This window comes from Camelus bactrianus, chromosome 16, assembly GCF_048773025.1.
Source record: "Camelus bactrianus isolate YW-2024 breed Bactrian camel chromosome 16, ASM4877302v1, whole genome shotgun sequence".
NCBI classification, from domain to species: Eukaryota; Metazoa; Chordata; class Mammalia; order Artiodactyla; family Camelidae; genus Camelus; species Camelus bactrianus.
Window position 1 is genome coordinate 32,155,697 of NC_133554.1, and position 27,271 is coordinate 32,182,967.

Genomic DNA, 27,271 nt, shown 5'->3' on the forward strand with positions numbered 1-27,271 from the left:
TTGTTCAGGACTCACCATGTACATTTCTGCTTCTAAGCTCCTGTTCTGATCTCATCTCATGTTTATGCGTTTCTCATCTCACTGTCCTGCCCTCATCTACAACCCAAAGCCTCACAGCCCCAGAGCTGTCCTTGACCATCTAGTCTACCCCTACTCTGCTCTTACCCACTCTGAATTTTCCTAAAGACAGCCCTTGATTCTGTCTGCAAGCTGAGTTATTCTCTAATTGCTTTTTGTGTGGCAGTCACCTAAAAGCTCCTTTAGGCCAGATATCACATCTTTCGCCCCTTGTGTTTTCCACAGTAGCTAGCCCAGAGCCAGGCAAACACACACTAAAAAGTAATTTAAAAAATAAAGATCCCATGAAGCTGCACAACAGCCACTTGAGCATCTCAATGGATTTCAGATGGCGGGCCCTACAGTTGGGTGACACTTTCTACAAGATGGCAAGACGCACAGGTTAAGCCAATTTCTTGGATCACAATCTTAACTGGTTCTTAACACTGCCATGGAAGCCAAAGAGAGAAGAGGTATCTCACAACAAATCAGAGATGGGCTATGCTTATGCTATGAAACTCATTTTGTGGGCCACCTCTTTACAGCCAGGTAGCAATGCAAGTTTCCTCCCTTTTCGGCTATAAGGAGGAAGAATGGTCATTCCATGCAGGATGTAAGGCAGAAGGCCAACACTTCCAGATGAGTCAGTCCTATAAATTACCAAGACACTGGGCCTCACCCCAAACCACCAGGAAACCACAAACCTGACATTATTTATCTCATGAGATGAGGCAGATATAAGCACAGGGGAACCAAAAGAGGCAGTCTGTTGGAACACTTACTGCAAAAGACTAAAAAAAAAAATCAAACGGTTCAATCTTCACATCTTAATAGCAAACCTCTCCCCAGAGTAACTCTATAGAAATCCAAGCTCATAAGGTTATATGATTTGACAATGGCCCAGTTCAGAAAAAAATTAAAGGCTACTGAAAAGCACTGGAGTTTTTCTCCCTCCTCTTCCACTTCCATCTGGAAAGCATGCAACTCTCAAATCGGCATCTGACAGACTTAACCAAAGGAAGGCGAACAGCTCTAACTCAGGAAAATGGATTGCCAGGAGGAACACAGGAAAATAAAGCCCTTGCTACCTCCTGTACCAGGGAAGTCTAAAAACATGAGCTGTAATGCTCTTCCTTTCTGATCTAAGACATTCCAGTAAGGCTGAGAAACCAGGGAGCTTTCTTGAAGACGAGCACAAGCGCTTCCTTTCTCACCTTCCTCCACGTTCCCTCTCACTGGCTGACAGACACACGGAGGTAAGTAACACTGACTCCTAAGCCATGGGTTCGATTTGCCATTAAGAATCTGGAAGCACGCTCCATTAACTTCAGCAGCCTGGGACTGGGGCTCTGAACTGCTCAGGTGATGAGGAAAACTATTACCTTGACAGCTGGCGGAAGCAATAGGAATGATGTTACCATGACCAGAGTGAAATGCACACTTATCTCGAGGGGATGGGTTGAGGGTAGAGGACAAATGGGGCTAACTTGAGGTCACAGAATTTAGGAATTCAGAAAAACAAAATGAACACAGCTTCAACGGGAGGTGATTCTGAAATCAGGCTCTTAAACCTTCAAATGAAAGGATATGAGGAATCACTACTTGCCCCAGCAGAGGCCATTTGCCAGCTTTTGTCCAGTAATTTTCCATTCCAGATGACCCACCCTCCTTTCTTTCTTGCTCCTACTGAAGCTACCCATGCTGAAAGAGAAGCAGATTCTCATCCCTCAGAAACTCCCGACTTGATCCGCACTTCTGACTCCTCCTTTCTTCAAGGTCAATGGTGAAGACTCGAATTCTGCCTTTGGCCCCAGCGGAATGGTCATCACTGGCAACCCCCTCCCCTCGCTCCCCTCCCCTCCCCTCCTTCGGAGCTGCTCACCCTTGGCACCACTTCCAGTCCAATGGGCAGCCAGTCCAATGGGCATAAACCCCAGCTGCCTTTAGGGTGAGTTTTCCAATCCGGGAAATGCAAATATCCAAAACAGAACTTCTGAAAAAGGAACAGTGTTGAGACTTCTTCCAGTTTTCCAAGGAGCTCATCCAGTTCCAGGACAGCACGGGGCTGGATTGTGACAAGGTGGAGCCCCACTCGGAGAGTATGGTGTGTGCTTCTTCCAAGCCCCAGGGCTGAGAGGGGAACCAAAGTCTTTGCACAGAGGATCCCAACCCTTCCTACTCCCTGTTTTTCCTCATTCCCCTTTTCACGGTAGCTTCATTTGGTTCTTCAAAACCGGAGCTTGGCAACCAAATGCCTAGGTGAAAAAGGGCGAAAATTAGAGTGGCTCAACGGAGCGGAATCAAAATGGAGTAAAAGAGCGGCTTAGCCTCTGGAGGGTAGAGAAGTACAGCTCAAAAGGAGAATGGAGCCTGGAGAGCCAGGTGCTTCCACAAACACTGCCGCTGGCTGGGGATGTAGCAACAGCCTTGCCAGGGGGCCAGAGCAGCCTACAACCTGGACGCCAAAAAAAGGTCATGCTGCCTCTCTTCTCTCTTTCCCCTTCATTTTCCACCCCCGCCCCCCCACTTCTTCTCTAAGGCCCACCTGCTGCTCTAGGAACTGAAAAAGGAACTGAGCCCCTGGGGTAACCACTGCGAGCCAGACTAGACATAGCTGTAGGCCCTGCAGCTTCTGGCTCCTGGAGAGGGCTGACACATAATCACAAAGCCTAGTGCAGCTTCTACTTTCTGGTTTAAGATGCGCACTGCTCCAGGTGTTACCCTGTCCCCTAACTCCAAGCAGCCTGGCATGAAATTCCCCAGGTAACAGCATGCACGGACCAAGTGGCCCACTCAGAACTCCGAAAATAAAACCAGCCTCACCAACAAGACATCATAATGACCAAATTTCACAACTTAAAAGCCTTTCTCTTTTTTCAAAGGGTCCCTAGGAAACAGTACAGCCTAATGCTTATTCTTTGCCACAGGCAATAATCCCAGTGTCACAGCAAAAAGAGACCCTAGGAGGTCAGTTCAATCCTTTGCCAATACATGATTGTCTCTCCCCAAGACAAATGACTCCCGCCAACCTATACCTGATCATATTGTGCCCCTTCCTGTCTCATGGCCATAGCTATACTTAGAGGACCCTTTGCCTAGAATGCCCACTCCCAGATCCTCTCGGTTAACTCCTTGACATTCAAATCTGAGCTGAAATGTCACTGCCTCAACAAGAGCCTTCTCTGATCTTTAAACTCGAGTAGTATCCAACTACTAAATTTCATAGTTTTATTTTCCTTGTAACATGTACAGTCAACTGAAATTAGCCTATTCCCTAATTTACAGGTTGCTGTCTGTCTCTCCTTAGGAGAACTGCAGCTCACTGAGAACAGGGCCTTTAACTATCTTTCTCAGTACTCTCTTCCCAAATCACACTGGCTACTTAATATACAGATATCTGCTGAATGAATAAACAAATGGGGGAACTCATTATTAACTCTTGTGGAAAACCATTCCATGCTTGGATCTGTTAAAAATGTTCTTCTAAAGTTGGACTGAAATCCAACTGCTTGTAACTTTCACCCACTGTAGTCCTTGTTCTGCTCCCCACAAAGAATAAATTTAATCACTCTTCCTTAGGAAAACCTATTAAATACACTTTGTCTTTTGTCTACCAATCCCCTCACCCTAAAACTTCTCTGCTCCATGACATTTATTTGCCACATGATGAAGTGTGGAGCCCTCCACCACCCTGAGCCTTTCTCTGAATGTGCTTGTGTGCACGGGGGCTCCTTCTAGGGCACAGCACCCACAGAAGCGGTGCTCTCACTGAAGGGTCCCAATGACTCAACAGTAGTCGGGGAGGGGGGCCTCCCTAGTTCCCCACCACAAACACTGTGAAGCCACTGAGCAGAGAAACCCCCCGAGGCATTAGAGCACTCAGATGTCTCAGCACCCACTTCAGAGGGCACACAACCTGCAGACACGGGCGTGCCTCATTCAACTCACTTCTCTGCACTGCGCTTCGCACAGACTGTGTTTTTACAGACTGAAGGCTTGTGGCAACGAAGCACTGTCAGATGATGATTAGCATTTTTTAGCAATAAAATATTTTAAAATTAAGGTATGTAGATTGTTTTTATAGACATAATGCTACAGCTCACTTAATAAGACTACAGTACAGTGTAAATATAACTTTAATGCTCTGGGAAAACGAAAAAGTCATGTGACTTGCTTTATGGCGACACTTGCTTTTACGTGGTGGTCTGAAACTGAACCCAAGTATCACCAAGGTATGCTTGAAATTGAAGACGTGATAAAGACACTGTAAGGATCCTTTACAGTAAAACTTCAGAGCTTCCCAGTTACCATTTCTTGGCTTGTGTTGTTTGTTTTTTATGAGGGGGAGGTAGTCAGGTTTCTTCATTGATTTCCACTCAGAGGAGATACTGGGGATTGAACCCAGGACCTCTTAGGTGCCGAGCACATGCTCTGCCACTTGAGCTATACCCTCCCCCACCAGGGTTACTATTTCTTGATTTCTCTTCTTCATGCCTTCTCCCCTGGGTAATCCTTATTAATCTAGCTCACATGTTTCCCTCCAATGGCAAAGGGATCAGAGACTTCCACAGCCAAGAGGAGACACACAGCTGGGTTTTCATCAAGAAAACCCCAGGGAACATAAACCCTAGCTGCCACTCTCTCCCCTTATGAAGAGAGCTGAGAATGTGGGGAGACTAAAGCTCCCTTTTCACTTCCAAGGCTGTCCCTCCTGGGGGTTTTTCCCCTTGGTTTGTTTTGAATGGGGCCACCCCTATGCAGAACAGAGCAGGTTAGAAGAGGAGTAGAAGTATTCAGTGCTTAAGAAGGACACTCCATACTAAGAGGAAAGATGGGGATGGGGGTGATCTTTGCCTCCCAAAGTAGATCACTAGAATGTGAGATCTTGCATGTAATCACACTACCAAAATCACCACTCTGCCAATTTTGTTCCTTACTCACCTCTACCTTTCAATGTTCATATTAATGCAGTTTAAGATGACTAATTAGAATTCATCTGCACAAACCAGTATTCCAAGATATTTTATGGGAAAATAAATGAGAACTCAGTGAAGCAATGGGAGAATAGCCTCTTAGATAAATGAATTCGTTAGTTAATTCATTTCTTCTTTTCAACAATTCACTTTTCAGTGGCCCAGATGGAATTCCAAACAAGAGTGAGTTGTTTTTCCTCATCCTCATAGTCCAAGCCGTGGGACACAGTGCAGTTCTTACTGAAGTGCACACCTACTGCAATCAAAGGCATTTCATGTTCCCTTTGATGAAGTTTCCTTTCTCCCTGGTTTCCTGCTTTATATGTTATTTGTGCAATATTGGGGTGATCAGCCAGAGGAGAGAAGGGTGCACATTTAGCTGCTCTTGTGTGTCTCTATATTCAGTGATTAGCTTGCATGTTGCTTGGCAAGTACTCTTTAAGCCTCTCGTGTCTATCCGCCCTTCTCCCTGTTGGGGTATGTGTCCCCTTGGGACTCCATGATCAGATCTGGCAACTCTCTGGACAGATGCCTGGATAAGGGGCATACACATGGGGTGGGAGGCAGGGGGACGAGGCCCAGTGCATGATGATAACTGCCCAGGAAGAGACTACGCTGGATGGTGAGGCAGAGAGCACATACCCTCAGTGGTGACCAGCAGGGGGCCCCTCGCTACGTGGAGGGTTCCAACCCCTGTTGCTTCTGTTTGGAAATGAGCTGAGCTTCCTTTAGAGACAGGTATACCTCTTCCTGAGGATCATAGTAGTAGAACTTTCGGATATAAGAAATCAGAGGCCTATGAAAAATACAAGAGGGATACACACAAGATGTTATTTACATAGATTATAGAAGAAAGCCCACCTTTGTTCAACCCTCCCTTCTTTTCAAACCCTCTATGGTTGGGAAGACACCAAAGACTCTCTGCTGCCCTGACTTTCCTGCTTTCTCACTTATTACAGTTCTGTCTCCCTCCCCTTTTACCACCTCCACTCTACCCTTCACAGAGTCTGCAGAAGGGAAGCCGACACACACACCTTCCTCATTCCTGGCTGCGATCTGACATTTCTAAGTCAGGTGCTAAGACACAGGACACGTAATGGGAGGACACCTGTGAGTACTGTCAGGCTCTGCCTGTGCACTCGGCTTGCAGGCCTCACTAACAGCTCTAACTAACCCTCCACTCCTGTCCCAACCCTAAAGACCCCATTGTACTTAGGCAGTGGGAGATCCGGGATGTGATCTATCCGGACGAGCTGTCGGATTCGGAATCGGCAAAGGTGCTGGAGGGATTTGACATTGCTGAATCGGGACACTGGGTACAGCAGCTGCACTGGAGTTGGTGGCAGTCCTTCAAGAATGAAATGGAGAGAAATATTCAAAGGAAACAATGCAGCTAACTATTATTTCCTTTACAAAGAGAGTCGAGGGAAGGGAAATGGGACTTCTTTATAGTTCATATATGTGTTCCGTGCAAAAGCTCCCTCCACAAAGGACTGCTGATTTCCATCTGCAGAAGCACCAATACCATATTTCTTACTCAAGGGAATCTATCCTCCCCTGCCGAGGACCTCCCCGGCATCACTCTTAACAGCTGACAGTCCTGCTCTTCAGAACGGTTCAATGAAAAATGCCAAGCTAGAGACTGCCTGCAGCCAAGTAGCCAATCCCAGGCCCAAGGCCCTCAGTGAAGGGCAGGAATCAAAGGCATCCCTACTGGGGATGGGACATACTTGTTTAGCACATCTAGAGTATCCTGAAGGTGAAGACTGTTCAGAAAGGTCCCCAAAGGCTGCTCAGAAGGGTCCCCACCAAGGAGAGGCTGAAGGCAACAGCTGGGATCAAAGTTTATAAGCCACTCACTCCTGCCATTTACTTCAAGCTGGGACAGTCAAGTTGAGCTACCTCTTAGCCTTCCCCAACCCTCCATTCCCACCAACCACCCTTCTTGCATGTTGAAATTTTAGACTGAGTGAAAGGGGAAAAAGAAAAAGGAAAAAAAAAGAGGATACTTTTAAAAAGAAAAACAACTACAGGAGGTTGGGCAAGCTGGAATTAGCACTACTCAGTGCACAATGCCTGCTGACGATGCCAGCCAGGCCCGGTGGGAGCCCTACAATCTTATGTTTCATCATGGTATCAGCAGGCTCTGTGCTGGAAATTCCAACCCCCACAAGGGTCAACGCTACAAAAGGAGACACCCAGAATGGCAAGGACACTGAAACAGGTTCAAAGAATATTCTAGTTTCAATAAACAAAGGGCCCATGGAAGGTAAACTAGCAAACTGCTCTCAGAAAGAATATGAGTTGCAAGACCTTTGAAAGAATTCTTTTCTCAGCCATTGTTCTATCAAAAGAAATTCTGTAGACACAACTTGTTGGAAAATAAAATATCTACTATTTTTGGAATTTAATTTCAAATGGTTTTCAAATTTTGTTTGAAAGTGTGAGATGAAAAAAATTAAGGCTTGCAGATTGCCTCCCAAAGCCTTTTCACGGTTGTTAACAACTGACTTTCTAAAAAAAAGATGAAATACATATTATGCTGTTACTAAACAAGCCAGCTTATCTTAAAATCATTTAACTCATTTAGTCTTCAAACTGTACTCTGAGACAGATACCACTATTATCCCCATTTCACATATGAAGAAACTGAGGCCTGTTGGGCTTAGAGAATTTGCTTATGGCACACAACAAAGCCGGCCTGCCTTGAAGACCTGCTCTGTCTGAGGAAGAGTTTAACCCAGGGAACCTCAAAGAAGGGCTCTCCAGGAGTCCTCCCAGAGCTTCTGTCCCTCTCGCTGGCTGACAGGGACACTGTCCAGGACAGCCACAGCATCTTGACTTAGGATCAGCCTCTCAGTCCCCACCTCTCACTCCCATCCTTTCAAGCCTAAGGCCTGTATTTTGAAGCACTGTAGCGCTCCTCCACTCACACACACCACTGGTTGGTCCTCTCCTCACACATCGTTTAAAAGAAAAAAAAGAATTCACACCTGGATTTCTCTCTTGAATATATTTAAACTCAAGTGGTCTTACAATGATTTGGGGTTCAAAGGACTCTTTGAATTTACCCTTTCTCTCATATGTTTTAAAAATAGTCTTTAGTCAATTAAATGTAACAAACAATAAGCTTTGGGGGTTGGCTGTAATACTGCTACTCAACATGACGTTTCAGAAATAAAAGTAATTTACGTATCTAATGATTTGTTCCCAAAGACAGTATTACAGGACTTGTGCTTAAAGAGGTCAGGATAATAAGTAGCATACAATTATCTGATTGTTTGCCTACTTGAATTTTAATGACCATATAAACTTGCCTATTTAATTGTGCTACTTTTAGCCTTAAGTTCACAAATAGCTATTTGAAACCTGTTAACTCTCTGATATTCGCTATGTCAACATGATCATTTACTGTTTGCTCTCAAACACATAAAAAGACTGGAGTTGTCATATCCAGTGTTAAAAGCAGAGTTCAGAAATGGAAATAAATCCAACACAGGACACCAATGTAGCTAAAAGGGAAAGACAAGGTGGAACAGTGATCAACAAGAACTTTCCCCTGGTCCTCATGCCGGGGTCCTGGACACAAATCCAGCTTCCAGCCACTTCACTATTTTCTCTTCCCTTAAAAAGGGCCAGGTTAAAGATGACACATCTCTTCCAGGTCTGAGCACCCAAACACCCAGGTCCTTCTCCCACACTAAACTGTTCCCTGAAGACCAGAATTATCCAGTCCAAAATATCTGTCAATAGGGCTGAATTGAAAAACCCTACAATATAAGAAGACATATTATTGAACAAGTAATTATAGTGTTAATGATGGTTACAAAAGAGAAAGATACCAAATTCCTTAGAGTTGTCCAATTCAAAATGTGATTAAAAAAACAAAAAGTGTTTTTTCTTCATGCACTTCACAAATGGTGGCGATTCTCCTCGCTAAGGAGGACACATTCACTTTGAGTTCTAGCTCTCAGAGCATCAGAGATTTTGTGCTAATCCAATCACACTCTCCTTTTGAGACTGCTGCTTGGTCTTAGGGGTTTAGTTTACAAATGTGAAATGGACCAGACTAAGATGTAATCAAACAATCTCAGATTTGTCATGACCATGATCCAACATTGCCATAAGAAAAGAAGCAAACCAAGCTCAGGCACCATCACTTTTACTAAGGATTCCTCCCCTAGATGCTAATTATTCCATTTGCTCTAATTAATTCCTTTCTGCTCCTTATTTGCCACCATCCAGAACTTTCCCATTAGTCCTAGCTTTACAATTCCTATGATCCCTGGCATCCTTTTACACCAGTCTGGACGTGCCTGCTAGTGCATCCAGCTCTAGATTTGAGCCAGAAAAACCTGACTTTGCATCCTGACTCTGCAACTCACTATACATCAGTTTCTTCATCTGTATTAAAAAAAAGAAAAGGTGGGGGGATGGGCTTTAACATCCCTTCAAAGGATTTCATAAGGGCTAAATGAAATAATACTGGGCCCCTGGTAGGCATTCATCCCAAAGTCTAAACCAAAAGGCTCCTTTTAGAATTTACTGAATTAAAATCCTTGATGTAGGCTTACAGAGCTGAACCTAAATGCCAATGACTACTACTTCCTCACGAGAATCCTCTCCCCCAATAAAGTCAGCCTCACAGAATGCCTAGACCTCTGTGATAAGGAAGGAAGCCAGCAATGGTAAAGGAGAACACTTGGCCTTGCCTTCTTTGTCCCAAGCCTTCAAAGAGAGGTCACTTACGGTCTAGGGGCAAATACTAATTCACTTTGCCTCCTCAACTTGATTATGATTTTAAGTGCAAATAGGTATTCTACCTGTAGCATTCCCCACAGGTCCTACAAAGACACTCTCCACTAATAAACACAATTCTGTCTTCTTTATGTTTCCACAAATCCCAGCAAACTGAATCTTCTATTTGCATACCGCTACTTTTCCCTGTAACAGGCTGGGAAATAAAGTACAAGATTCGGGAGTTAGCTGGGCCTGGTTTGAATCCTGGCTTCAGCACTGATCAGCTGAGTGACCTTTAAAGCCAAAAGTGGCTTTACTTTTGAGCCTCGGCCTCAGTTTCCTCACTGGCAAAATAAAAATAGTCTTGTCTTTTTTTGTTGTTTGTTTGTTTAAATAGACCAATCTATTAGCTAACTATGGGGTTGTTGCAAGAAATAAGACATATTTAAAATAAAGAACCTGACAAAGTACCTGGCACATGATAAGCACATGATACGCAGCAATCACTACAAGCTCTAACCCTTAACAATGTTAAGAATCTTAGTTAAAATTTCTAAAGACAGAGCATATTTGTGGAATGAAATGAGCTATACCTAAGGAGTCCAAGAGTCCACAAGTCTATCAATACTCAACAAGTAGATACATGCTCCAGAGTCCTCTGAGAGGACTTCCCTGGTTCACCCTCAGAGCTGATTGCCCACCCCGTCCTTGTCAATCACTGCCATGCTTTGTACTGAATTTAACATGTGCTCTTGCCTTTATCTTCCTACCTGTCCCCTTTTTGAAGCTATGAGCTCTCTGAGGGTAGAGATGTGACTTATTTTTGATTCTGAGTTTCAAAAAAAGTGAGTGTTTCTTTGTTAAATAAATACTCCTCAAAAGCCACAAACTTTAAAAATTGCTAAGCAGAGTCAATTCCTATAAGAAAGGATTCTAACTTTTTCCTTTAACCAAGTCAACTGCATGAGACCCAACTGTGTTGACAGCACTGAGGCAAATACTAAATAAGTGAGAATTAATACAGTTCACACACTGTCATGCCTTATTTAAAACACTAAGATTATAAAACACATTCCTATATCCCAGCTCAATCCTGTTACTGATGTTCTTCTGGGGGCTCCCCAGTAACTTCTTTTTAGAGCAATTTCTTGGCATCCAGTTTGTTTAAGAATCTTAATTTGATTCAATGGAAAAGCATGAAGTTCTCATTTTAATTGTTTGTTTATTTATTTATTTAGTAGGGGGAGGTAATTAGGTTTATTTTTTAATGGAAGTACTGGGGATTGAACTCAGGACCTCATGCATGCTAAGCAGACACTCTACCACTGAGCTATACCCTCCCCCATTTTAATTCTGTTTTGATCTTACAAATTCTTCAGTTTTCCCAACACCATAAAAGCAGATTTCTCCAAACCATCCCCATTCCCCACCCTTCAACAGAGATTGCACAGATATCTTCCTACTTAGTGGGCAGGAAGACTATATAACCACACCAGCAAGGATGAGAACTGCCCAGTGCTCCCAAGTGGAGAGTAGTCTCTGTATTCAACACTGGCAGGGATACAGGACAACAAAAATATCTACTCTTCAATAGTAAGTTTAGTACAAATAGATAGAATCCAGAGCAGACTGCTTCTAAACTCAGCCTCCCTGACACTCACCACTGCCTTTCTAGTGAACACTCTTTTACTTTCCCTATTCCCATGGAAATGACCCGAGAGCTCCCTGTTTCATATGTAAGTGTGAGATGCCCAAATCAGGGACAAGGAGATACCTCTGAATGTTAAACATTCACATGATGCCTGAACATCAGAGGCGGAATCAGTTTTTTCATTCATGTGGTCAGAGAAGCAAAGATTCCTTCTCAACATATTGAGGGATTAACGTACAAGGGCAGGAGATTAAGCACTAGGCTCCAGGAAGAGTGGTTGCTATAGGAGCCAGGAAAAAAAGCTTCAAGTGTGGGGTTTTTGTAGGGTCGGGGTGGAGATCCTATACTGGCTCGTACCCAAGTACGTTAAATAATTAATGTAACTATAGCCTTACCTGGAACCCTGGATCTCAAGAAATAGAGAAACTTCCCATTCTTGGAGTGCATGATGGCTCTCTTAATGAACTCCACCACTGACTGACAGCGATCCTCAAATTTGGGATGACACCACAGGCTGAAGGTTCCTGCCATGGAAAGTAAGGAGAGATAAAAATGCAAAACTTCCTTCAAAAAGATCTGAGAAGCTGGCTTGAACATTTTAATGATTCTCACTTCTGGGAGGGTAGTTTGTGGTCAAGCTGAGTCAGACAAAGGTGGGGGTTCCTGCTTGTTCCACAACTAATGGAAAGAAAGATGTTGTCTTTAAGTAAGACATTAGGTCTTACAAGGTTTTTGTTAAACAAGTAAATAATAAATTAATGTCAGAAAAAAAGATACAAAAAGATTTTGTTGACTATGAACACTAATCTTTAGACCACAAACCATAAAGAAAAGACTACTATAGCAAAAGCGAATTTAAATGACATCCCCTCAAGAAGATCTAAGTCTTCAAGGATGCCTGGGCTAGCCAAGGAAAGATAGGAGAAGCAGTTTTGTGGGCCCCACTCATTCATGTGCGTTAGGCACAAAAAATTAAATTCTAAGTCTTTTCTTCTTTAATTGCTAAAATCCCATGCCTCAACATGTTACAAAGATCCCACCCCAAACTTTAGAATCCCACAGGCAAAAGGGAATCTGAACTCCCATGGCTTAAAAAAACAACAAAAAACTCCAACAACTAAAGCGCTGAATCCAAGAGAGTCACAAAAGGGATACTCATCACTCAAGAGAACTGCAGATTTGAGTCTCCCTAGCTCCTCTTACAGGATCACTTAAAAAGATGAAGACAAATGTTCCACTGCAAACTAGCAACTGAAAGGCCCAGAGGCTTCTATTAAAAATTCCATTTATTCAAGGAAGAAAGTTCCCTTTGAACAAAAAGTAACTGGAGAACCATCTGAAAGAGCTCCCTCATTCCTGTCATCTCACCTCAGGAACCTAGAGGTCAAGCATTTATTCATCATTCCCCTGGCCTCGTCATTTATCATTTTAGTAGATTTATAAAAGCACTTCACTCTGAAATGCTTTGTTTTGCATTTTGGGTTTTTCGTTTGTTCGATTTTTTTTTTGTCTTTTTTTTAACTTGCTTTTCATTTTTAATTTATTAATATTTTTTCTTTTTCTTTTTTAATGGAGGTACTGGGGATTGAACCAAGGACCTTGTACATGCTAAGCATGTGCTCTACCCCTGAGCCATATCCCTCCCCACTTTGTTTGATTTTTGCTTTTAGGAACAGCAGGAAAATAGGTAGCTAAGTAATTCTCAGGTCTTTGGACTGAAGTTCCTTTCTTTTCATGCATCTCTAAGGGAGAGGTGGGGGCAGAGGAAACTTTAGACAAAGCTATGTTGACCTAAACAGCTACTTCCTGCCTCATAAGAGAAGCAAACCAAATAAATCCAGCAGAACATGACTGAGAGCAGGAAAGACATGGTGGTTCCTGAGAAGAGCATGAAACACTCTTACTTGAAATGCAGTAACTATTACAGCCCATTCAAGGTGGATCACCTGTGGGAAGAGTATGAGGGATGGAAAGGGCAAGTCCCTGAAACTCCAGAGTTCTTCACAATTTTTAAATTTGTAGATATCGCAGGTATTTTGACACAGGATGAATTACCCAGCCCTACACCAATGACCATCACAAGTCACAGAATGCCCCGATGCAAAGTCAATCCAGAGAGCAGTGCTGAACAAGTCAGCTTCCAGACGTGACTAGAACATTAAGCACTACCTGACCACAGAGCGGGAAGTACTGCCAGGGAGGAAGGCAGACAGTCTAAAGCACGTCGATCCTGAGAACTCTCAGAGCTCTGATGACTATTTCCTACGAGACTACAGGGCTGACAAGAAGTTGTCATCACCACGCTGCCTGACAGGAAAAGCTGATGTGACTATCAGGCAAAGACATCCAGAACAGACGAGTCACAGGATCAACACAAAATTGTCTTCTTTGTATATATGATTTAGCAGTAAATCTCTCTAGATGGTAAGGTTTAATTATGAACCAAAGCTTGGGAGAATTTGTCTAATGGTCCTAGGTTACTTCCTCCTTCTACCAAGGGAGTTTTACTGGCTTTGTTCAACAGTCTTGTTCAGACTCTCCTATTTAGGAGACAAGATGCTAAGAATACTTTTAAATAGAGCCCTTACTCTCCTCCCCACTCTGCCAATATTTCTTCTGGTGATCGAAACCAGTGCCATATCAACATTCAACTGAGTCTATGAGATTCCACCCCCTATTCATAGTTCCATTTCTATGAATCCTTCCAATGAAACAGTCAGATAGCAAAGGTAGAGAAAGGCAAAGCGGGAAGAAGGCTTCCTTCAGATGCCAGCACCTCTCACCTCTGTAGTGCTCCATTCTAGTGTGGTGGGTGATACCCTGTGATCGGAAACTGAGGCTCAGGATATAACGAGGATCAGAGCTGTCTCGTACCAGGAAAGAACCATCGGGCTTGCCCTTCAGCTTCATCTCTGCATCTTCCCAATTCATCGGCCCCCAATACCAACCACACTATGAAAGAAGAAGCGGTCAAGCAGTTAACAGAGAAATGTCAAAGTTTGCAGCACAATTTATCTTACCACAAAAACTCCTCATTTCTGAAACATTTCAGAATGTAAAAGCCACTAAGGGTGTCTCAACCATTAGCAATGAACATCAGGCTCATCATACTCTCAGCCCTGTAAAACAACAGCAGAATAACTCTACAATTCCATTACCAAGGCCCTGCAAAGAAAAGGAGGGGTACCTGGGTCACTTAATGTATCACCATCAGCTTAGACTATGTAAACACTTCTCCATAAACTTTCTTCATCACATTCAGATTTTTTTTCAGACTCAATTTTATGACATCTCTTATAGAACTAATAATAGCAGCATACATATTGCTTTCTCACTGTAAATACAGAGGCAAGGAAACCACTCTTCCTCTAAAAATAATAAAAGGGGAGCCTGGTACAGAATTAGGAGAGTGGGAGAGGAGGCAAACCACCAGTCCTTGGGTACCACCTACCTTCTCCAACTCTCGAAGGCTGGCTGCAAAGCTGCTCGAGTCGGGCCGGTAGAGGGGACACTGGAGGTGTTGTGGGGGCTGGCTGTGCAGGGATTCAGCTGCTCGGATGGGAGCAATCCGGGGAAATGCATCTGCAGGGCAAGAGAGTGGTGGTTATTGTTCCCAACCTCAAGCAGACCCTCCCTCCAAAACAGAGATGCTAACTGAAGACGGGCAAGGCATTAGAAGCTAAGCTGCAAAGGGGGGAAGCCAAAGCAGTGGAAAGAGCTGGATGGGCTGGGACAAAAAGCTGTGTGGGCTTGTGTAAGCTGTGAAGGATGGGTGGGGGCGTTTAACCCCAGGAAAGGGGTCGGGAGCTGCTCACTAACCTGACTAAGGTGACTACTTCGGGGCCTTCACCAGCCTAGATCGATTCCAACTTCTCCCACCACGAGGTGAAGTGCCGGTAAAGCAGCCTTGGAAATAGTGACTTGTTTACTTGCCCAGGAAGAGTACTGGCAAGTAGATTTTGCCAGGCAAGTAGAAAAGAATGTCGATTTCATTCGTTTTATTCCTTGGGTACTGGAGGCTGGCAAAGCAGGTATGGGCTAAATGCTTGGTACTTATTTACAAGGCTGCAATAAATACTAAAAGCTTAGAAAAACCACAGGACTCTGAAAACCAGCAACACATTAAACCTCACTCTGCTGAAACTAAGGCAGTTTCCTAAGTGATATCTACTCAAGGACTGCAAAACAGTCTCAGCAGTAAAGAGACAAGAATTCCAATGGTCTGTTATCTCTAACAAAAATCAGATTCACCTCCATAAAAAAAAAAAGGGTTAAAAAAACCAGTTCTTGGCCTCATTTCCAAGAGTTCTGGTCCTGCCAAAGGGATAAAATTTAAGCTTTCTCATAAGTACTGTTATTTCCATAAATAGATTTCTCCCATCCTTCAAAAGTTTCTCACTTTGTACTCCCAATGCTTCAAGTCTTGCTGCTAAACTAAGCTAACCTGGGGCATGGGGTGGAGGAGGCGGAGGTAGGGGGAAAGACTGCAGGGAAGACCCCATCGGAGCCACAAGGACAGATGTAGGCAGCGTCCCACTGATATCATCTAGAAGAGAGAACAAAAGCAAGAGGTTCAGAAATATGAGCGCAGAACGAGCAGGGTGAAGGTAGTGGAGATGAGAAGGATCAGGCTGCCTGCTGAGGCAAGATGGCCTGACTTTCACCCGGTCTTTTTGCACAGAGGGCAACAATCATCTTAATCTGGTTTCCTCTGCTCGAAAGTAGGCAAGTAAGCATATTCCTAAAGCTGCCCACCAGCAGTAGATTCAGGGCAAGATAAATACAGATCTGGTCAACATATGGACAGGAAATGTTATGTATGCAGGTAAGTTTCAGGAGATGACAGGGGTGCTCAGAAAGGGACAGGAAATAAGTGGGTCAGCATTAGAAACCCAGGAGCTTGTTTGGCTCCTGGCAAAGAACAGCAAGTCCAGAGAGTTCACCCTCCCACCAGGGTAAGAAGGCAGAGAGGGGAGGAGACTGTACCTAGGAGGCTGAGGCTTCTTCGTGGAGGAGGAGGGGGAGTTGGAGGGTGTGGAGAGGTCATGCCCCGCTGAGAGATGTCCACATCCACAAGTGACACTGTTTCACCTGAGAGATTCATGGAGCGAGCATGTTACAGAAGCACCTTGCCCAAAGCCAAGGCGGGGAAGCAGAGGGCAAGCAAGGGAAGCTAGAGGTCCACAGCTCTCAGAAAGCTCAAATCTAATGCTCCCACGGCTGGAGTACCCCCCAGCCCCCCAGCCCAGGCACCAGTCCGAACACCTGGGAAGTCAATTTGAAATTCTGAGGTCAATTTTAAACTCTATTGCTCCTTTACCTTGCTAAAGATCAAGGATCTTTAGAACAAAAACATGGGATTGACTGGAAAAGCCAACTAATGTTGGCTCTGCCACTGAGGATATAACCTTGAACAAGAAGTCTTCTTTATTCAAATGGAACCCACATTTATTTTTACAGACTTGTATACCAATTTCTGCCTCGGGGAGCAGGGCAAGCAGTTTGTTACAAGCCCAAACGGACATGGAAAGCAAGTGCCAGAAAAATGTAAGAACTGCTTAGCTGAATGCTTAAAGGTGCCAACGTTAGCCCCAATTTCTTTCTAAATGGCTTTCCACATCTAGATTTTCCAGAATATTCACGCATAAGAGAACTATTTCATATATCAACTAATTCCTAATAACTGAGGCTACAAAGGCTGAAAAGCCTATTTACAACCCTAATAATGAACTACTTCCACAGTCAGCCAAAAGTCAGGTAAGCCTAGTCACAACAGGAACTCAGTGGGGGGTGGCATGTGGTTTCTCTTCCCAGCATGTCATGCAGTTCTATCCTCTGACATATACAGTTCTTCTTGCCACCCAACCCCATCTACCCTTTCTCAAATTTGAATCACCAGAGTGAAGGGTATTTTATCAACAAAAGGTTCATATTCAAAAATTGGTTTGTTTTGGTAGGTCTGATCCACAAGTCAGAACCTGGGATTTCTCTAATTTAGCCCTTAGGATGTTATTTCCAACACCCTTTTCTTGTTTAGGAAGCTGAATTAGCCCCTCAGCTAGAATTTTAAGATTTCTCAGTTAAGAAAACAAGGTAACAAATATCTCTAAAAGGCCAGGAGCTCGGCTTTCAGAATCTAATACATTTTTAGCAAAGGCCTTGAATATTAATTAAGATAAGCAGAAAAGCTCTTCCAAAAGTCATCAGGGGGAGTTCTAGGAACTCATTACACAGCTTAATAACTGAGGGCCTAACTGCCCAGAGCAATGCAATGAGCCCAGGCAACTGTGTGTCCCAGAGGGTCAGAGAGGTCTAGATTGCAGGTAGCACAGCACTTAAAGGATATAATTTAAGAGAGCTAAGGCTCTTTGAAACAAGAATACCGAACCTGAAACTACAAATGTGGTTTTCATTACTTTAAAAAGGAAACAACTACTAACTAGAAAGACATTCTGCTACAGGATAAGATCCTTTAATTCTTTGCTTGGGGTAAGAACAGAGGACCTCTTTCTCCATTTGTGCCTATTTGTTCTGACAGCTCACAGCAGTCTACCCAGTAATGGGGGGTTCCCACTAGCCTGCTTAACATTTTCCTGGAAACATCCATTCCCAGATCATAATTCTTGCAGTCATCTTTTTGAGGGACACAATATCCAAAAGAGTTTAAAATTGGGATTTGGTTTAAAGGCTTCTCAGCCATGACCAGCAAGGAGCACTGTTTCTGGGACTTGAGGCTGTGCACTCCAAACCTCCTTCTCCACAGCTCATTCCAGCAGGAGCTTCACACCTGACTCACATAACAAAAGGTCTCCTCTCAGAAATAGCTCCCCTTTAAAGGAGAAGGCAAAAAAATGTCTGAGGCTTTCCTACTTTAGCAACTGGGTTCCCTGCTGCAAGAGGCGTCTTAAATTAGATACAATGAAGAACTCTAACAGCTGCAAGAACTGCCTGCCCCTAAAATGGGTAGGACAAGAGTTCATGTGATCCCCCTTGCTCAAAGTCTTTAAAAATAGACCAGATCATCATGGATCGTATTTATTAGATAATCCATGAACTCCCACTCCCTGGGAAGCTGGGACAGAAATTGCATGACTTCTAGAGAGTCCTTTATGCATTATGAGCCTATAAATTTGTAATTCCTACTTTTAATTTATACGTGATGGCCCTGAACTAAAGCACTGCATAACTGCCAGGGTCACTAATTATCAGCAAGCAGTCTCTACCTCAAACTATAAAGCATCCAAAGTCAGGAACACATTCCACACCACGAAAATAGCCTCACCCCAAACCCAGCGGGCACGGAATGAAGAAAACTGCAGACATGCCTGAAGCTCCCTCTGTGATGCATCTGCAGGTGTTTACTGACAGGTCTTAGAACACTCCTGCTTTCAGATGTCAGAAGAAAAAGAAAGAGATCACCCTTACCTGTGAACAGGGGGCTGAAGGAGACTGGAGAAAAGGCACTTTGAGTTCTTGTCAACCTGGGTTTCCTGGGGGGGAGGGGTGAGAAAGCACACAGAGAGAATGAGGCGGGGAATGAATACACATGCATTTAAATCACCGCAACACTCAATTCCAGATGCACCGAAAAACAAAGCAAACCCTAGTCATTGTCAGCCACACTTTTGTAATAAAGCCTAAAATTTAAAGGGGGAGAATGAAATCATTAAGGCAATCCCTTAAATAGATTTGGCTACAGAATTCACCAGCCTACCAAGCAATAAGAAAGCCCTTTAGATCTTCCCATACCCAGCACATTGAAAAAATTAAACACCTTGAGTGGTAATTAGCATGTCCATTTCTAGAGGGAGGAAGTCAGATGCAGAGTTGATTTTCATATGGGAGCCAAGAAAAAGGTTCTTGACCTGAACAGGTGCCATCTCAGGGCAACAGCTTTCCCTCTGCGCCCACCCTTAGGAGCAGGAGGCCGTGAACCAGGCACAATTCTGGGACTTGAGAGCAGCACTACAGGATGCACCTGCAATTTGCAACTAGTAAGACCTCGGATTTCTGCACAAATGTCCCCAAGCCATGGGTCAAAGCCATCAGCTAACAAGGGGGCCCCTTCCAGTTAGGGGCACTGTCTCGCACCCAAAGAAGGTGGCACCTTCCCCTCTCTGAGCTGCCAGTCATAGTGCTCGCCCCGTGACCTCTCCTTGATGCTGCTCCCCTAAACCAGCTGGGAAACCCAGACATCCTGTGAAAAGATACACCAGAAGTAACTTCACTTTGCATCAATTTCAACTGGCTTTTCAGTGCGAAATGAAAGAAATCCAAAAGACTCTGACGAAGACCTTCTGGTTAGAAACGTGCTAAGCCCAAAAAACTCACCTCAGGATGACTGAATTGACTACAAGGGAAAGAACTTGTGGAGGTGATGAAAATATGCTATACCTTGACTGCACTAGAGGTTATGATGACTAAATACATTTGTCAAAATTAATAGAACTGAACAACTGAAAAAGGTGTATTTTAGGTGGTATATAAATTATATCTCAATGAATCAAACAAAAAAAATTCCACCACCAAATTAAGTGCCTGACTCTACACCTTGTAGCCGGTTCACTTTCCAAAAGTACTTTCACCCAAAGGACTAAATAAAACTTCAGCTGCACCAGTAGACGGGGGCAGAAGCAAAGAAAATCCAAAATGAAATCCTATTTAAAATTATTTAATTTTGGAAGATCTTTATGTGTTTATGTTTTAAAAAAGAAGTCTGTGCTTCTCAGAACTCACTTCAAACAGAATTTCACAACCATACTGTGAAGACCTTCCTCAGAAATAGCCGAGATGCTGGATTCCCTCTCCTGACCTATCACACTTCCTCTGCAGCCGCCTCCATGCTGCGACTTGAGAAGTCTAATGATGGTGCCCACCGTGAACGCCCCACCCACAGCACACACAGGAGAGGGGCTGCATCAGAACAAGACACAAGCACACACAGTCTATTTATAAAAGTCACTCATGGCCGTCTGCAGCTTAGTCCCAACACTCCAGAGGGCTGGAATGGAAAGTTAATTTCACTGGACATGAGCTTTAAGACTGAAGAGATTCCAAGCTGATTTTTATTCGATAACTTGTGGGTACAACATTAAACTCAGCAAGCAGAAACCTAAAGCACTGGCCTTTCAAAGGGTTCACACCTCAGCCATTTGGCCGTTTGCCTCTTTTCAAAGGAAGCTGCATTACTCTGCCATCTGCCCATGCTGAGGACGAGCCTCCTCAGTGCCAAGCACTGAAGAACAGCAGTACCCAAATGCACACATCCTGCGGAGGCCTTCTCGCTCCAGCTCATCTTCTCCCCATCCCCAGCATTCTGAAGGAGAAAATCATAGCTTCCAGAATCTAGAAAAAGAAATACATCTGACTCTAAACCCAGGCAGAGCCATTTAAGAGCCCTGGAATGGCTTCTTCTGGCAAATAAGGGGGTCTCAGAGCTGGAAGCTTAGAGAGATAGAAGGTCTAAGAGGCTGAAAGGCTAACAATAAATATGAGTGCTTCCCTCACTCTTTGGGGAGACATTGTATAACTAAAAATCCAAAGCAGTTTCTGTCTCAAGGATCCTGAGAGCATTCTAATGGCAGTCATTCATAAAAAGACCAATCTAGACAACTATAAAAAAACAAAGCAAGGGAATGATTAACAAAAAATTGAGGATAGTGGTTACATGGGGGAGGGGAGATGTAATCAGGAGGTAACACACAGGGGTCTTCAAAGGTACCATTCTATTTGTTAAGTTTAGAGATGGATACCTACGTATACATTTCATTATTAGAGTACATACACTTTATATATCTCCATATATAAATATATGAAACATTTTAAATGATAATCATTCTAAGCTGGATGTGCTGTTTTTTGGAGAGCAACACGAAAGATACAGCTCTGGATAACATTTTTAACTAACCCTTCTATACTACATTCCCATGTCATTTTATTCCTCCCCAGATCACCCTGACAAGCATTAGAGTACAAAGTTAAGTCACTGTAACTCTGCCAGTAGGCCACTTGCATCAGCAGCAGAAGGGCCTGAGGGGTGGGGTGGGGTAGGACTTTGTGGGCTATGCCTCAGGTAGCAGAACAGGACAGAGGCAGCAGAAGACCTTATGCAAAGGCCATCTTTAAGGCTAACAGTCCTTTGTGTCAGCTATGCATTGCTTGCGCTGCAAGTAACAAAGAGAGAGGAGGCCTCTATCCACTTCCACTCTGCAAATTAATTGTTCAGCAACAGATCTGCGGGATAAAAGGAGTTAAAAGCATTAGACTAGACAGGCTGACAACACATTGATATATCCATTGGCCACTTTTCAAATACCTTGAAACCTAAAATATAAACAATGAAATAGTAATGCTCTCTCTCTCGTCCATTAATCTCCTTTACGGTGTCCTAAGATTTACACATGTCCTTTTCTAACTTCTAAAGTAGGAGGTCCAAATATCAGGTTTTGCAGCCACAATTTACCTCTGCCCTGCTAAAGCACACATTGCCAAGTCAGCCAGCCTGTGCCATTTCCAACATATCATAAGCCAGTGTCTGTTCATGTGCTACAGGCACAAAAACCATGTGTTCATTTTTAGTTCCAATACACAGACATCTGTGCAACAAGGTCAGATCCAAAACTCCATCGTAAACCAACTAAAGAACCTATGGAGCGAACTTCCAGGGAAAAGCCCAGAGGCACAGCCCAAGGTCTAACCTTAGAAATTATGTTAGTGGGCAAAATGTTACAGAGTAAAAGACACAAGACTCAAACAGACAGAGATTTCTGAAGCCAGGCTGCTCATCCCAAAAGAAAGCTGCCAACCACAACCACTTTATGGAAAAATAGTCAAAAAGATCAACGAAGCATGGACCCAAAATACAAACATAAAGTCATAAAGTCCTCCCCATACCATAAAATCATTTCGCTCTCAGCATGTCCTGCTCTTTCTCAAAAAGACCCCCTTAGACGTGAAGACCCAAGAAAAAAAGGGTTTCTCGTATCTGCCAGGTCTGTCCACGACAGCAGGGCCCCAAACTGATGCCAAGGCAGCCTGCCTCTCTTTCCAGAATTGGATCTTCTTCCCCAAACAAACAGATAGGAAACCACTACAGAACTGTTCTCCATTTTTCCACCTCACAACTATGAAGACTGCCAGTAATAGCCTCAACTGTTAAGTAGGAAAAAAGCAAACCTTGAGAAACAAACAAGGTACCCATTTCCAACCAAGTACGTATTATGTGATGATTCCAAAAAGTCAGATCAAATGTGATTTCTCACCAAATACAAAGGAAGACAATCAGCTCAGCATATGTGAAACAGACAAGGGAACTTCACTGGTTTTCCTGAAATAGCAGTTCTATATAACACTGAAGCCCATAGGCATCAAGCCCAGCTCTTTGAATTCCAACATATGTGTGTTACATGGTCTCGCCCAGTTCTCCAGAACAGAAACCTGATTAGCTGGTGGGCCTATTTCTTCCTTCACTTCAAAAGAGTTCTCTGAGACTCAGTATAACCAGGAAGGTCAACTTAGCAGACTCTAACGCATCTGAAATAAACTAGTTTTGCTTAATGTTAAAATATGGAAACTGTTAAGCCTTATAAAAATGACTGAAGGAGGGATTTTCTAGTGATAGCTGTGGGAAAGGCAGATGCTGAGAAGAGCAAAGAGAATCATGCCCAGAGGTTATTGTAAAAGCCCAAAATTATACAGCAAAGACTGCAGAGACTGGTAATTAACTCCAACCAACAATAAGAAGGCAGGCATATACCTTCTGGCAAAAGACAGACATTTCTCATGGCTTCCAGGTCCTACCAATCAAAATAAGAGAACAAGCTAAAAACCCAAACTTAGCCTTCCTCCCAATAGGGCAGACTTAGTAAGGAGGTGCAGATTCATAGCAATCACAACTACCCCGGCCAGACTTCCCAAGATTCTCACAGCTGCGAGGCTGCCAGCAAGACTGGCACATAGTAAGGTGTGGGAAAGCTAACAAGCAAATCTAACAGCACCAAATCCTAAGCATTTAAAAAAAAAAATCACCAGTTCAATCTCATTACTTCTCCAAAAGCACAAAATATTCCATCTCAATTTCTCTTGTCTTCATTCTCTATTCGTAAGGACAGGAACAAGACCGGAAGCACTCCCATTTTACAGACTGAAAAAAAGGGGGGAAGCATGAAGAAGACAAAATTGGTCTGCACCCTACAGCTGGTGTTGGAGCCCAAAAGCAACCTAGATGTTCACATTCTCTGTACAACATGCTGCCTCTTAACAGCAGTCAAGCAAACGTTCATACATGAGTACCTAGCTCTTCTCCAAATCATCAGAAAAAGCTCTTGGACCAAAAAATGTAATTCTCCAGTGCCCTGAACTAAGCTTCTTTGCAGAGCTACAGCCCAATTTGCTCTGCAGCAGAAATCTGTATTGTGCTTAGTGTGAGGGTTGGTGACAGAGCAGCCAATGACCATTAAATTCTGCTTCCAAAGGCAAAAAACCATACAATGTTATTCGCCTCTTCCTCTTCCTAATCTATTAGATGTAGCAGCTAATTTCACGCCACACCTCTTATTTGGTGTCTCCGAAATCTTAGACCAAGTCCTGGTCAATACGCAACAAAGGTAGACAAACCACAAGAAAATTAGTCATCTATCCTATGTCATTACCCACAGCTTCAATCCTGCCCTCCCCCAACTGATGAAAATTTCATCTACACTGGTAAGTGGAGCATCGAAATGCAGAGCCTACCACAAATAAGCTGTTTCAGCAGCCACACACTTTTCCAGACCTGAGCTCCCAGCATGAGTTCATTGGGAGGCAAATGCAGAAACATGCACCTACCTGAAGGGGCAACATGCATCAACCTACTGATTTTTTTAGGGAATCTGGGTTTGGTGATCCCCAGGATGAGCCCCTGGCACAGCTGTTCAGAAAAGGCAACAAAGTCAATGGGACCCCACACTTTCCTCTTGGAGTATAAGTTCCCTTGAAAAGAAAAGTTCATGGATGAATGGTTCCCCATCCAGGCCACATCTCTGGATCAACAGGGGAGCTTTTCAAAAATTCATATTCTTGGGTCCTCTGGTCTTTTCCCAAAGCTCCCCATGTGATTCTGGTGCACAGTAAAGTTCTCAATTTATTTGTCTACCTGTTCTTCAGCCTTGGGTTGTGGCTATCCATCAGTGTGTCTCAAGAATCCATCACATGAACTACACCAAAACCAACTCCAATGGTTCTAAGAACCCATTCAACAGCACAAACCACGATGGTACCACAAGGGAGGTTTCATTTCACTGACACAAAACTTGACAGCTTTCTAAACTGATATACAGATCTAACACTGGATGTCAGAGAGCAGTCCACCCTTCAGAGATGCAGGGAAAAACTCAATGGCTAAGTTTGGTATTTTCATCATATGGCCTACAGCTCACATGTCCATACCTCGCAATTCTCATATGGGCTTGAGAGCAAAGCTTTTTTCTACTTTCACAGTGGTCAGTACACAGTCTTGAGATAACAAGTATATGTAAGAGACCAACTAAGAAAACATTAAAACTGAATAGAGATGCCCAATTGACTGCTGGCATACTGCACAAGTCTGTCACATCATTTGTATGCGTTAGTGTGAAGGGGGTGAGGTGTTGATACACAGAAAGAATAAGCAAAAATGCAGCATCAACTTTTTGCCTAAAGGCCACACATTTTCAGCAAGCTCCCTGCCAGGGGTAACAGGAGACAAACTACTTGGAAAAACTTTAAAACCTGAGCCAGGGTTGGGGTATGAAGGTATGGTTTCAAATCACCTCCCAACTAGAGAGATGCTAACCAGCTAAGAAGTATCACGGAGCAGGGGGCAAGGGGGACTGGATTTTTAGAGCAAAGGCTGCTCCCACAATTAGCTCTGGCCTAAAGGGCGAAGTCACCATCTTTAGTCCCAAGTCTCTGTTTCTCCTTATGAAGGCTATATCTTAAGAACTGTCAGGATCGTGTTAGCAGTAGGGGAAAAAAAAGGGAAATGAAACAAAAAAAGGAAGTTTGCCAGCCAGCCCCACCGCCCCACAGCCGGTCTCACCTCCCCGAGTCCAGCTCCCGGCCCGTAGAGCCTCCCATGTCTGTCAGGCTCGCAGCTGAAGCAGCCAGCTCTCCAGAAGGCCTCTTGCCGGCCCCATCACCGCCGCCGGAGCCACCGTTGCAGCTCTTCGTGCGAAAGAGGCGACTGAGGCGGATTTTGAGCGAGCCCTTCCGAGAAGGGCCCGCGAGCGGCTGGAGGGGCCCAGGAGGAGGAGGGGGCGGGGGAGGTTGCTGTTGCTGCTCCCCTCTACTCGAGCGCCCTGGAGGGACCAAGTCCTGCATCGGGAAGGGCACCGGGGGTAATTCAGGGCCTGGGGGCTGCAGCAGAAGCCGGCCGCCTCCTCCTCCCCCACGGCCCGGGCTGCTGAGCTCCTCTTCCGAGCAGCTGTTAGTCTCCAGGCTCTCGGCCTCCGACTCCAAGCCCTCCAGGACCAGCAGCGCGTCGCTCGTTTCTGTGGGGTCCTCCCCGGCCTGCGGGGTGGCAGCAGGCGGCACGGGCTGCGGAGGGGGAGGCTGCGGGGGGCACGGGCACGGGCAGCAACCCCCGCCGACCGTCTTGACCCCCGGCCCTGCCGGCTGCCCGAGCCCCAGAGCCGCCAACTGCGCCTCCAGTCCAGCCGCCGGGCCCCAGGTCCGCTCGAGCGCCAACCCCGGCGACAGGGCCTTGGGGTCCAGGGCACAGCGGTGCCGGGGACACAGCAGTTCCGAGGGTCCCGGCTCCGGGGCCGCCTCCGCGTCCTCCTCCTCTGGCGGCGGACCCACGTTGCGGAACACCATCAGCTGCGGCGGCCGGGAGCCCCGCGGGCCGGGCCGCGCGAGGAAGGGTGGCGGCGCCGGGCCATGGCCCGGGGGCGGCGGCGGCGGCGGCGGCGGGCCTGGCTCGGGGGCCGCCTCTCCGTAACCGAGCAGGCGGCTCAGGACGCGGTACGAAGCGGCCGCCGCCGCCGCCTCGCCATCCCGGAGCTCGGCCCCCTGCATCGGGGAGAGGGAGGGAGGGCGGGCGGCTGGGAGCCGGGCTGGGGTGGGGACTAGGCCGGGCCCCGCCAGAGCCCCGCCCGCCGCGGCCCCCGGAGCAACAGCGCTAACGGCCGCCGCGGCCTCTGCCTCATAGAGGGGGCGGGGGACGCGCGGAGCCCAGCGCGAGCCCAGGCCGCGCGCCGCCGCTGCCGCCGCCGAGCACCGCCCCCGGATGGCGTCACTTCCTGGAGATGGTGGCCACGCCCCCTTCCCGGGGCGTGCTCGGGCCGGCCTCTACAGAGCGTGACGTTGCGCGCAGCCTGGGACGCTATTGGCGGTGAGCTGCTTCTTGCCTGGTGCTTGGTACCCTGCTGGGACCTTGATTTTTCACTTCCCGGGCGCTCAGGTCGAAGACAACCCCCTTCCCCCTCTGCCACGGTGAGGGGGAGTGGCCCTGCAAAGCCTGGTCTAGTCCTGGGAGACAGCTGCTGGCCTTGGGAGTACAGTACCTCTGGCTCTGGTCCCTCCTATGCTGCTTGTGATGTGTGATCTTGACCGAGTCGTTTCTTCATTGACTAACTGTACCCTATCTTGGCATCCAGGGAATATTTATGGAATGATACGTGGATAACATGTTCTAGACCCAGTGTTGTGCTGTTAAATGTTAAACAGACGACTGTTGGGTAGAAAGGGGACTGTACGCACATATATATATACGTATATATATACATAAGTTTATCATAAATTGTACTGATGTAAAGGATGTGTAGCACAGAATTTACAAATAATAATGTAAAATTGCAAATTCCTTATAACCAATTGATTTTCACAGAATGCT

At 45.2% G+C, this 27,271-nt stretch overlaps 1 protein-coding gene across 4 annotated transcripts; it reads right to left on the reverse strand.

Moving 5' to 3' along the window:
- Positions 1-1,975: 1,975 nt before the first annotated feature.
- Positions 1,976-26,670, reverse strand: SOCS7 (suppressor of cytokine signaling 7). 4 transcript variants are annotated; one of them, XM_010960565.3, is made up of 10 exons: positions 25,478-26,669; positions 18,847-18,911; positions 16,408-16,512; positions 15,866-15,967; positions 14,873-15,003; positions 14,205-14,373; positions 11,817-11,945; positions 6,243-6,378; positions 5,673-5,826; positions 1,976-2,312 (listed from the first exon to the last, which is right to left on the reverse strand). In XM_010960565.3, exons 1-9 carry the CDS (start codon positions 26,452-26,454, stop codon positions 5,703-5,705), a joined length of 1,938 nt encoding a protein of 645 aa, XP_010958867.2. In that variant the 5' UTR covers positions 26,455-26,669; the 3' UTR covers positions 1,976-2,312; positions 5,673-5,702. The 4 variants fall into 4 exon arrangements, with proteins under 4 accessions (XP_010958867.2, XP_074199052.1, XP_074199053.1 ...); XM_074342951.1 differs by lacking the exon at positions 15,866-15,967 and having other exon boundaries at positions 25,478-26,668; XM_074342950.1 differs by lacking the exon at positions 1,976-2,312 and having other exon boundaries at positions 4,178-5,826; positions 25,478-26,670.
- Between the last annotated feature and the right edge of the window lie 601 nt (positions 26,671-27,271).